The sequence below is a fragment of the Daphnia pulicaria genome, chromosome 1, assembly GCF_021234035.1.
Source record: "Daphnia pulicaria isolate SC F1-1A chromosome 1, SC_F0-13Bv2, whole genome shotgun sequence".
In the NCBI taxonomy this organism is placed as follows: domain Eukaryota; kingdom Metazoa; phylum Arthropoda; class Branchiopoda; order Diplostraca; family Daphniidae; genus Daphnia; species Daphnia pulicaria.
In genome coordinates, this window is record NC_060913.1 from 9,450,433 (window position 1) to 9,462,268 (window position 11,836).

Here is an 11,836-nt window from a genome sequence, read left to right on the forward strand (position 1 = left end):
CGCGGGAACGTACGTGGCGGGACGGGAGAGAATATTTAGTTATTTACTTTTTAGTCGAAATTCGGAACACAAAACAACTAAGTAAAGTTAACAGAACAAACCAACAAGGAAAAACCATTTATTAGATATTTATTAGATATAATCTATTTATTCTGTTAAGGGACTGACTATTACCTAAAACACATTGTTGATTGCACTTTTATGTCACAGTAAGGTTTTTTTGGCACAACAATTAATACAAAATTCGCTAATGGAAAACAAAGATACATAACACGAATGGTCGTGGATGTTTTCTTGAAGTGTTGACAATCTAGGCATACCACGCCCACATAAAGGCAGACACCGACATGACTATAATAGCGTTGGTATTCACAAACCTAGAAATGATATTCAATTATTACCTTGTATACAAAGATACTCTGCAACAACATCTAACAGAATACTTACTTGTACCACTTTGGATCCTCTTTGATAAACTCGCTGGCCAAAATCGCTTCTTCCTGGGGATCGATTACTGCTTTTGGAGTACTGGGCATCTGGTCAGCTTTCTGTGTCTCAACGCCACATAGGCAATTAACTGCCCTTCTCCAGGCGGGCAAAGGTACTGTTGATGAGCATGGAGAACAAAAAAAAATCATTGTAAAATTCAATGCTAAATAAAATCACCCACAGCCTTTCAAAAAATATACCATTTTGGCTGTCGTTGATGGACTGGGCGTCGGTTGCCGAATCACTTGCTGTGACCGAAGAATCCGCGTCGATTGCGGTGGTCGCCAACTTTGTTGTCGAATCGGATTTTTCGCCGTCTTGAAGTTCTAGACGAACTTTAGTACTGTGACGCGTCCAAAATGTCAGACGATACAACTGCAAACAAATGCATTTATGTTATAACTAATTAAACGTTGTAATTAATGTTAAATGGAATAAATTCCATACGTATTTTTCGTCGATCGGTTCTGTGATGAGGGAAACGAGCACAGCAGTTACCAACGAGATCAAAAACAAAATGCACCCAAAATGTAGATAGTGAACGTTGCCCACAATCTTTTTAATGATCTCAGGTCGAGGATCGGGCAAACCTGTAAGTAATGTCATTTAGAAATTTCACGCAAGAAATTTCGTTTCTTCATTTTTGTTTCACAAACCTGAGCCGCAAGGTGGTATGACGTAACCAAACTCCAAACCAAAACGGATAAGTCCGACAATCAATCCGACCATCAGACCCCAAAAAGCTCCCTGAAAAAATAATTGATTGTGTAAAACAAAAATAAAAGATCAAAAGGAAAACAAATTATGCCACTTATATAAGTCGGGATCATGGGGTGTGTAGCGTTTGATTAAAAGAATAAAAGAGATTTTTTTAAAGCGATAGTGGATAAGGTTATTTAACAATATCGACCATTTTTGGAGGATTAGCATGTTAGCATCAAGTAAATTCATATTATTATTTCTTTAATGAGCGTAATTCAAAGTCATTTTAAGCAAAGAAAACATTTAAAAGCCAGTGTGCGCGTGTGTTGATATGATCTCTGATATGAGATTACCAAATATGTTTTTTAATGTTATGTGCTAATTTTTTCAAGTACAATAAATTATAGGGATGAATTCTAATGTTTTAGAAACCTGTTCAGTAGTACGTGGGATGAAAAAGGCCAGTAAATATACGGCGCAAACTGGCGGCGCTAAATATGACGTAATGTTTTGAATGTAGACGAAGAGTTGGCCACCTTGAGACGCCTGAATCACCGGAATCCACAGAATACTTATGGCCACTAAGACCAGCACAAAGAGTCTGCAGAAATTATGATAACAGAAAGAAGTAAGCAAATGATAATGTCACGAGTTGCTGGCTTTAGGGAACCAATTTACAGTTTATCGTAAAAACATTGATTTAATTGTAATATATTCCTGAGGTCATAACTTAGCTGAGTTTCAATCGCAATAAACAGAAAGAGTAAATCTTAATAGATCGCAAGATTAGAATAATTTCTTGTTTTTCTAATGTTTTATGCTTTAACACTGCTGTGTAGTTTTGTCGGTTTTTTTTTTTATTTGTTTATTTGAATGTTTGTTTGTTTGTTCGTTTGTTTGTTTGTTTTGAAGCTCGAGCAAAATAAACAAAGTTTGTCAGTTGCGTAAATGTTATAGGAAAAGAGGAATAAGAATGGCAGGTAGAAAAAACAAGTAAGCTCTTGTGAGTTATAGACGCAATCAGCACGAAGATTATTAAGCAGAGGCTGGAGAAGAGGGGAGAGAGATTTTTGGTCTACAATTATATGCCTTACTGGTTCGTTGGTTCGAGGCCAGAAGACGGCCAGCAAAAATACTGCGCTGACTGGGGGTGATAAGATGTTTTGGACTTGCTGCATATAAGTAAATAACTGCGAGCCAGCAACATTTTGAATAATTGGCACCCACAAGACACCGATAGCCACCAGCAACAAGCAACTCACTCTAGATCGCAAACATTCAAATTGCATTTAAATAAAAGATAAGTCGTCACAAATTGTGGCCAGGTCTTTTTTTAACCAAATATTCCTATTGCGTTTGTACACTGTGTGCCCCATGTATGTTTTGGGACGTCACAAACCAAATAAGGGAAACTTTTTTGATCTAATCAGATAATAATATAATTCCTTTATCGAGGATTTCCCCTTTAAAAGCGCTTGTCATTCACAAACTAATCCCGATAATGCTTGTCAACTATGGTGAGTTTTTAATAGATCGCAAGTAGCGCTCAATTTTGAAGTAAACTTGAGCAACAAAAGTTGCTCAACCATCAAAATAAATATTCCTCGCTTTTCTGATTGACAAATCGCGTCACTGATGGCGAAACTTATTTTGACTGCGTCAGACTCTGGCTTAAGTTTCTGTACAAAGTTTCGTCAGATTATTATTTATCAAAATGGTTTTGGTAAACTTACCTTCCAACGACTAGCAGTTCAATGTCGCTTGGATTTTTCCGAATCCTGGTCCAAATGTCCATGGTGAAAATGGTAGACGAAGAATTGAAAATTGAAGTTAAAGAGCTCATCAAGGCAGCCAACATGACGGCCAACATCAAACCGGTCAAGCCTGTAGGTTCAATTTAAAATTTAATTTGCGTGCAGTACAGTTATAATCTAATTGATGCAAAAAGTTGTCTTTTGATTGCATTACCTTGAGGCAAAAGATTAATCACAAGCTCAGCGTAAGCGATATTGGTACAGCCTGCCTGGCTTCCGCAAATCTTTTCACACGCAACCGGATCAGCACAGGCAACAGTGTCAGTGTAGAGGACTCGTGAAGCCATTCCAGGGAAAATGATGATGAACAAGGGAAGAATTTTGAGGAAGCTAGCCATAATGCAGCCTCCTTTGGCGTGGGTCATCGTTTTGGCAGCCAACGTTCGTTGCACGATAACCTTTCGATAGAAATGACCATAATTCGTTCAAGACGAGTGAATCGTGATTGGTTTACACGCAAACGGTTGTTCTCACCTGATCTGAACACCAATACCAGATGGACGAAATGGTAACACCAAAGACGACGCCAGTCCACGGTAGCTCGGTTGAATGGATGTTCTTGAAAAGGTGCATCGCGTCGTCGGGAATGTTTGCGCACGACTTGTTGTTCAAGTCGTAAGCCGTTTCATTCGGGTACGCTTTGAAGAATTTGTGAACCAGCTGGTTGTAGCCACCGACTTCATTGAAAGCTGTTATAGTTGAACGACAAAATTATTTTTTGAATGTAATTTATATAAATTTGATTTGAGAAAAATAAGAGTAATTATTACCCATGCCCATCAAAATGAAAGATCCAATCAACATAATGATGGTCTGTACGAAATCAGTCCAAATGACAGCCGTCAATCCACCGGTGATGGTAAATAGTGCGGCAATGGCTAACAGGATCAGGATGGAAATATAAATCCCAGCATCTCCTTCCAGGCCCATAGCTTGTTGGATGAAAATGGCTCCCGAAAACAAATCCGCCTAGAAGTCAATTAAAATTTCCTTTAGAATTTTTGTGACGGCCAACATCACAAGAAAGAAAACAATTATGTATAGCTTACGGAAATTTTTGTAAACACGTAGAGAAGTAGTGCGAGAACGGAAAGATAGACGCGAATCCGCTGTCCACCGAATCGCAGTCTAAGATATTCTGGCATGGTGTATACACCACTGGCTAATTGTATTATATAATAATGAATTAGAGACAAATTAATTTCTGTTCAATGCTAATTATTGGTGAAGGAAAAGGCACTTACCCATATAAACCGGAACGAAAACGTAACCCAAAAGAATAAGAATAAACATGGCCTTTTGTCAATATACAAAAAAAAAAAAATTAGTTTGTCGCAATTTTTTAACGATAACTAAAAAAATTAAAAAATAAATTCATTACATTTAACTCAAATGCTGCATTTCCGATTCCGGAAGCAGCTCCCGATCCTGAAAGTCCAACAAAATGACCAGATCCAATATTACTAGCAAATAGCGAAGCTCCAACCTAACGAAATCAAAGTTTGAAGGAGGGAATATGTTTGAATTTAAAAATTCTGAATACATATTATTAATCAGCAAATTCAATTACCGGTATCCAGTGCATGTTTCTTGAAGCTAAAAAATATCCGCTAATGCTGTCCTGCTTGTTCGATCGCCCAGACTATCATAAAATTAAAAGGTTACATCATAACAATATTATGTTTGGGTTGTTAATAAATTAATTAAAGACACCTATAGACAGAACATATTTTAAACATGCTATGTTTTGATCAATAGTAGGCTACACAAGTTATATTATCTTTACAACATTTCTCTATTCGCTCTTTCCCGGGGTTCGGCACGTTATTTAATATTTACTCGTCTTGGGGCACAGTGAAATTGTATTTTTACATACAGATATCATTGGTCAGTTACCAAAGTTATCACGGAAAGCCCTACGATTTAGTTTATTAGTTTATGCTTTCATGGGATTTAATATAATCGAGTAATGGTAAATAATGACGAAACTAGCTTGCGAGTGCCACCACACATTTTTTGATAAAATAAATGGCGACTAATCACGTAGTCTTAAATTATTGCATATAATCTTTCTGTCAGTGACGTCTTTCGTAAGACCAGCACGATCATAACATCAAAGTGAACTCCGATCGGGAACTTCAGAATTTCAAACAACGATACATAAAATTGGACATCGAAGGGGATTACGAAAAATTGAAAGTCAAAAGACTACGGGAATTCACCGATATTGGAGATTGTGATTAACACACAATGCCAATCGCTGACCGAAGAAAAAGAAAAGATCCCCGGAGAGATAAAACAATCCAACCAATGTTGTTGGCAGATATTGCCGTTGTTGTTATTCGAACAACGTTCTGTAAACCCCTGTACATAAAAAATATTCAGCGATTTGAAACAATGATTGAAATGTGACACCAACACCTAACGCCAGCATTTACCCAGCAATGGTTATTCAATCTCCAAGAGAGGGGAAAAACCAGATAAAAGCTTTCCGTTTTCTTTTCGGATCATCGGAAAGCCCCAATATTAAGCAATATTGACGTACAACAAATAATTGCGACATTTGGAAACAAAAATCAATTTTCGTCTTTCGTTAGCTGCCTTGATAATAACTATTTTTAAAAATATGGGTTCCACAATCACAGTTGAAAAAAGCTAAAAATCATATAATCTAAGACTAACTAATTTTAGCGTAAATTCTTACCCAGAGTCCGACGCCGAGAATTCCAACGAAGTAGACGGCTAAAAAAATGTAAAAAACGTAAATTTTTTAATTCAACGTTGAATAATTTATGGCTGATGTATTACACTTAAATTACATTGAAAATTCAAAATAATTACCGATAACCAGGTAATCGGGCCATCCAAGCGAAGAGGTTTCAGCTTGCCTCGAAACTGCGTCCATTGTGTCCATAATTGACTATTCTAGCAGTGATTTCAAATAAGACGATGAAGAACTTTATCCTAACCTAATATTGGTAATTGATTAACAATCAAATGGACAAAAGAAAATTTTCACGCATGAATCGCAAACGAATGGATGAGCAGACTAGTCGAATGAGGGGACAGACTGCTGCATTATATGCGTTCATGTTTACAATTCGTGGCAACAAGCAACCGCTTGCTAGCCGCCCATTCCAGCTGCGCTGGGCCAAGGGGGTGTGGCGTCGAATACGGACTTAAGCTACCTGTTGCAATATTCGTGCTGCAGGGGATACGCCAACAAAAGCCCGTGAATTGAGTTGAAAACTTAGTGAAGGTCGAGATCAGTGTAGGGCCGTTCATGTTCAACAATGCTTTGGGCGAAATCAGAGCCGTCGAACCGAATTTGAATTGAGCACAGCCACTCTACATTTCCTCTTTTTTTTTCAAATGGTTTAACATGAATTCGATTTCGAAACAAATAGTGCATTTACCTTAAAAACGATTGACACAAAAAATTCATAGTATACCTATTTGGATTGAAGAGTTGAAAAGCATCGTCCAAGGCAACACGGGACTCCTACGGTCAAGGATATCGGAAAGCCCTTTTGTATGCGAGATGTAAATTTCCAGCAATCCGGTTCTACAGCCAGTCTCCTTACAATGTAGGGTGTAGGCAACCTTGTAAAACGAACGCTTAAACCTGAAAAAAACAAAAGTTGGAAAAAAAATTTGAAACAGGTTCTTTCATTTATCTGTTGGTATACATTGGCAGTGTTTAGATCACGTGATAAGAAATTTCAGACTCAATAGACTAAGTAACATGAGACGTTTTCAATACAAAGATGAAAATCAGAATTTATCATCACGTTTTCTTGTATTTACAAGGTGCTAAAGCAAGGCTTAGACTATGCATGTCGCTGTTTGAACAGCTTCTGTTTGAGATAATTAGTTTTGGCTTCAGGAGTGGAGAGAGCCAACGAATTCCAATGATTATAGGGAATGCCCACGACTCTGTAGCCGAGGATTTCTAGCTGTCGATGGCGAAGTAACTTCAATCCCCTCATATGACCGTGGTTGATGGTAAAATACATCGGCACAAGGGCCATAATAGCGACTCTATTCATAATAAATATAATATTAAATAATAATAATCATTTAAAAACATTTTTTTTTTTTTACTTTTCTTCGTGACTGTTTGGTTCTTTTAATTTGTTGCTGGACGGAATTATTGGTTTCCCGTTTTCATTCAACGTCAATTCGAAATCTATCGGAAAAATTTTTATTAAAGAGAATTACAGCAGTCAAGAGCGCCAAGTCGAACAACGTACCTATAAGATGATAATACGGACTCAGTGCCCATCTTTTAATGAACTTTTCAGAACCCAAAATGTGAACTAGACAATCGTAGACGTCCTCGTGGAAGTTTGAGGAAACAGGAGCCTCTGTTAATTTTGAAAACAGTTCCATAATAATGATGCTGTTGAAACACTACGAAACACATCAATATGAATTTTATAAATACGAACTTGTTTGCACTTGTTCTTGGCAATATTTCTCGTGGAACCAGGGGACACCGGCTTCGGGCATGTCAATGCAAACGCAACGATTCAACTCCATTAAGGTACGCCGAACTCGAATAGGATAACTAGTCTAGATAAGGAGGAAAGAAAAACACATCAATAAGACTCAGTCAGATGGAGATCGATAGGGCACGTAGACCTACTTTAGAGTAGCAGTTTGCCACTTCCGAATCCAGTTTTTCGAGAAAATCGATAGCGAAGATTTGGTTGACTAGTTTGATTGACATTCGGTTACTATACAGCAAAGCTAAACCGGCTTCCAGGACAGACAGACCAAACAGTCCATGTTCCTTCCTGTAAGAAGCGGAAATCAAAATATCAAACTGATTACAACGAGTGAGGCTGGAGAAATTGCTAAGGATGCGAACTTACGTTTCAAGTAACTTTAAGGTGACTGGAGCTAGACGGTCAAGAGCGCTGGTACTGTATCCTGAAGTGAAACAAAGTACGAAGGCATTGATGATGGTTGAGGGACCCAGATGTTCGTGTCGTTTCAAGACGTAGTCTACAATCGTATCGATGATTTTGAAGTGCACATAATGAAATCGATCCAGGAAGAAGACCAAATCTCGAGTCACTCTTGCCGTTAGCTCACTTAATTGTGTCTCGCATTTCTGCAAACCAATCTCGTAAAGATTTAACGAGCTGCTGGAACACGAAACAAAATATTTGAATTTGAAATTTCAGTTGAGAAACATTCTTCCAGAGATAATCTACCCGTAAATTTCGGTGTTGCGATAATGGGCAGCATGCAAAAGCGTAGTGCTCAAACTCAACGTGCTTGACGTTTCCGATGAAAAGAGGGCAATGGAACGCCGATTGAGTACCGACAGCAAGTCGCCCATGTTGCGCTGTGAATAGTGCATCTGTGATCGGTTGAGCCAGTGACGGCCAAGTTGAATCCCCCGGGATCTGCAAAAGATAAACAAAAATGAATTTGGATAAATTGTTTGTTTTTCGTGGTCATTCAATTGAAGGTGTTACAAATAATAGATGTCTTGTATTGTCAATTGCTCTTCGATCTCGATCAGTTTGGCCAGCAAATCATTTCGTATTGGGTGTCCTCCATATGCCAGTACAAAAGCTGCCATGCGACAGAAGAAGCGAACGTTGGTGACGGGTTGGCCCCAATCGCCTTGGATCATTGTATCGATTGCCAGAAGGATGTGGTTTTCAAAGAGTTTCGATCGATACGTTCCTCCAAGATTGTTGTTGAAGAACATGTACCATTGAGCAGTGTCAAGAAAGAATGAAATGAATTCGTCTTGATAGCTATAATGCCGATTTAAATTTTTGAGCACGAGGTTCCAGTAAAGATCGACCAGTTTGATGTCGGATATTTTAGATGCTCGGATGATGCGAAAGATTTGCTTGAGATGCGGCTCGATTCTGTTGATGGGCTCGTTTTCCATGATGCGTAGTAAATGTAGTTCCAGTTGGTTTTTACGATCGGACGACGTTTCATAACTGTGGGAGACGTGGGATAGTAGACTGATGTGCTCTATATGAATGTCCAATTTTTCCAGCAGACCGCATGATACTTCCTCCATCTTACGGACCAAACCGATGGGTTCGCTCACTGTCTCCCAAGTCTTTCGAATCACGTCGAAATATCCCACACTCGCCGGATCGCTCATCTGGGGCGAATTTAGAAGAAGGTAGAGGATTTTTAAGTTGGCCGAAGAAGACGACGCATTGGTTTTAGCCACTAGATAGAGAGCGTGCAAAAGCCCTACTAGAATGGACAAGGGAGTGTCTTGGTTGAGGAACTTTGTATCCAATAGACGATTGACATGGGCAATGAAGATGCGCGCAGTGGGTCCTGTTTTGTGAACTACAGGAGCGATGGCAGCGAAACAGGTTACCAACATTCCAAAATCAGCTACCGACTGAAATTGATTCATGTGCCTGTGGAAAGTTGGAAGGGCAGCCGGAAGGGCCAATCTGCCACTATGATTCGGCAGGATTGTGGCAAGGCACCAATTACGCAGCGCTTCTAACGGGAAAGATCCAATACGAGTAAGTGAATCCAGCCAGATGGATGTTAAACAAGGGTCCCATGGTAGGATTTCAAATTTGTTCAGGCAGAGCAGCACGGTGGTGAGCACATTGTCGGACAACAACGATGACGATTTCTCTACACACTCCACTGTCGACCAGAACTGAGGATGACTTTTTACAACCTGTGTAGAATTTATGTCAGTTACATTAGATTTAGTAAACAATTTGTTTTAGTGTGATAAAAGTACCTGAATGAAATCTTTATCTTCCATAGAATTTAGTAAAGTCATTTCCGACTTCAAGTTGCTGTAAGCTTTGCTCAACAATGACAAAGTAACAATCGCCTGACTACTGTATACTTCATTATGGGGATGATCTTTGATGAGATCAAAGATTTCTTCAACTGTGCTAGCACTGACAATTGACTCGAGAATTGGGTCATTTTCAGCTCGTATTTCTGGGTAGAGACGATTGTTAAAAACTCCCTTGGTGTAAGGATTGTAACTCAGTTCTTCACATATTCTATCCACTTTAAAAAAACTGGAATTAGTGTTATTTTTCTTTCCACAACTGGAAAAGGTTTGGCTAGTAAATTTATTGTTCTTCGAAAAACTCGCCAATGTTCGAACGCTTGTTTTGATAGTGAAGAAATTATAGTGATGAATTCGAATTCTACTTTTCCTGAGTACATTTCCTATATTTGATACAAGGTGGTAAGGAATCTGTAGACCCATTGTTCCTGCCGAATAAATTGATTGGATTCATTCAAGCACCTTAGAAAAACACATTGAAAACACGAGTAGAACCGCAGCTTACACAAGTCCAAAAATCTAAACACATGTCACATTGTCCTAGCAGACGAAATCAAAGAAAGAAGGGTGCGTTCGTAAACAATTTCAAGTGCAAACCATTCGATCTGAAAAGGGAAAACTGAAATGGATTAGATAACTTTTTATAGCTTTTTATCCTCTATTTTGTTAATGTTTATTTTCCATTAAATTGTTTACGTGAATGCCTCGAAGTAGAATAATCTAACGGCTTGGTTCAACCTGGTTCAACGGTGCATCACGCCAATCAGAATATAAAGTCCCATCAAAATCTTAATATTACTTATTTCACAAACCGTTTCGTAACCGTGGAAAGTGAAACTAATAAGCACCGAGTGTTTTAAAGGTAGTTCACCTAGACTTCGGGGTGAACCGACCGACGTAGTCGGATATCCGTTGTCCGTTCTTGTTATACTATAATAGGTTAATTATTATTTTACCATTTTATCACGCGATGCTGCTATCAGAGTTCAAGTAATTCGATACCCAATTATTAGGTAATTAGAAACTGGGTTGCAGGTCGACAGGTCGTTTGAGCGATTACCTGTAGTAATAACGCTGAAATACTAACTAATAATAATTCCAAGACTGTCATATAAATTGGGAAAGCCAACTCCCCGCTGTGCGGAATAACCCATGGTTGATTTCTTAATTATTACCCACGCAACCGAACATCAGGCAAGACATTCTCCAGCCAATAAGCGACAGCCATTCGAATACACGCTCTTCCAATCGATCGGTTTTAGTATCTATAGGTACTATATTCAATCCGCAAATTATTCTCTATGATGTTTTGTAACTCAAAAAAGAAAGAGTCGAGTCTGCTGCAGGCAACATCGTCAAGTTCCCACACAAAAAGAAAAATAATTAGCTCCGCCTCGACCATCCGTGTTCAAAGAATTTGGTTCAATAGATTGCGCTGCCTCTTGTCTGTATGAAGAAGTATACTACATGTATAATAAGCTCCACATTAGTTTCCATCCAACTTTTTCGTCCTTAGAAAAATAAGTTATACACATGTTTGTACGAGGGGATAAAGACTCTCTAATTAATTATAAATCCAGCAGATCCTTTCTATTTCACATCAGAATTTTTTGACGTCATGCACAGGTTGTTTGGACAAGCGAAATTACTTTTTTTAAATAAAAATCAAACGAGAGATGAAAGGAATTATTTTCTATGCATTGGGTCATCGTCTCCACGTCACGTACTCACGTCTATAGTCATCGTCCGAAGTTGCGGAAAGGAGCCAACAGCAGCAGCACAGCGTCAAGTTTTGATTAGATCCATCGATGCGGCACATTCATACTTAATATTCGGAAAATAAGAATCTACAAGGGAATATAGACAGCTGCTGTTACACGTATAGTAGACTATAATATGATGGAACCCACTTTTCTAGTCTGAAACTATCGATTCTTCTTCAAAGGTATACTGAGTATGTATGTACAGTGATATTATTATTAGTCTACTAACCATATTACCAATATGAGAATAT

General features: G+C 38.5%; 2 protein-coding genes across 5 annotated transcripts; both read right to left on the bottom strand.

Annotated features, from left to right (window-relative positions):
* Window positions 1-104: 104 nt before the first annotated feature.
* On the bottom strand, window positions 105-6,383 carry LOC124345702 (sodium/glucose cotransporter 1-like). 3 transcript variants are annotated; one of them, XM_046798325.1, is made up of 17 exons: window positions 6,194-6,383; window positions 5,847-5,974; window positions 5,710-5,747; window positions 4,576-4,647; window positions 4,387-4,491; window positions 4,250-4,301; window positions 4,055-4,167; window positions 3,776-3,974; window positions 3,480-3,694; window positions 3,160-3,403; window positions 2,925-3,075; window positions 1,624-1,792; window positions 1,146-1,236; window positions 937-1,079; window positions 690-864; window positions 448-604; window positions 105-377 (listed from the first exon to the last, which is right to left on the bottom strand). In XM_046798325.1, exons 2-17 carry the CDS (start codon window positions 5,917-5,919, stop codon window positions 311-313), a joined length of 2,064 nt encoding a protein of 687 aa, XP_046654281.1. In that variant the 5' UTR covers window positions 5,920-5,974; window positions 6,194-6,383; the 3' UTR covers window positions 105-310. The 3 variants fall into 3 exon arrangements, with proteins under 3 accessions (XP_046654281.1, XP_046654280.1, XP_046654279.1); XM_046798324.1 differs by lacking the exons at window positions 1,624-1,792; window positions 6,194-6,383 and adding an exon at window positions 2,286-2,454 and having other exon boundaries at window positions 5,847-6,115; XM_046798323.1 differs by lacking the exon at window positions 6,194-6,383 and having other exon boundaries at window positions 5,847-6,110.
* A 385-nt stretch (window positions 6,384-6,768) lies between these two features.
* LOC124344672 lies at window positions 6,769-10,357 on the bottom strand. 2 transcript variants are annotated; one of them, XM_046798241.1, is made up of 9 exons: window positions 9,760-10,357; window positions 8,495-9,693; window positions 8,228-8,422; window positions 7,883-8,155; window positions 7,654-7,804; window positions 7,457-7,580; window positions 7,259-7,372; window positions 7,110-7,194; window positions 6,769-7,046 (listed from the first exon to the last, which is right to left on the bottom strand). In XM_046798241.1, exons 1-9 carry the CDS (start codon window positions 10,243-10,245, stop codon window positions 6,836-6,838), a joined length of 2,838 nt encoding a protein of 945 aa, XP_046654197.1. In that variant the 5' UTR covers window positions 10,246-10,357; the 3' UTR covers window positions 6,769-6,835. The 2 variants fall into 2 exon arrangements, with proteins under 2 accessions (XP_046654197.1, XP_046654196.1); XM_046798240.1 differs by having other exon boundaries at window positions 7,883-8,158.
* Between the last annotated feature and the right edge of the window lie 1,479 nt (window positions 10,358-11,836).

Excerpts from the sequence above, each read along its gene's own strand:
- LOC124345702 (XM_046798325.1), bottom strand. The coding sequence starts at position 5,919 with ATGGACACAATGGACGCAGTTTCGAGGCAAGCTGAAACCTCTTCGCTT. Across the intron at positions 4,648-5,709 it reads TTCTCGGCGTCGGACTCTGG|TCTGGGCGATCGAACAAGCA; the intron begins GTAAGAATTTAC and ends ATTTTATGATAG. Across the intron at positions 3,076-3,159 it reads GATTAATCTTTTGCCTCAAG|GCTTGACCGGTTTGATGTTG; the intron begins GTAATGCAATCA and ends TTGAACCTACAG.
- LOC124344672 (XM_046798240.1), bottom strand. The coding sequence starts at position 10,245 with ATGGGTCTACAGATTCCTTACCACCTTGTATCAAATATAGGAAATGTA. Across the intron at positions 8,159-8,227 it reads CGCAACACCGAAATTTACGG|CAGCTCGTTAAATCTTTACG; the intron begins GTAGATTATCTC and ends TTCGTGTTCCAG. Across the intron at positions 7,047-7,109 it reads CCAAACAGTCACGAAGAAAA|AGTCGCTATTATGGCCCTTG; the intron begins GTAAAAAAAAAA and ends TATTATGAATAG.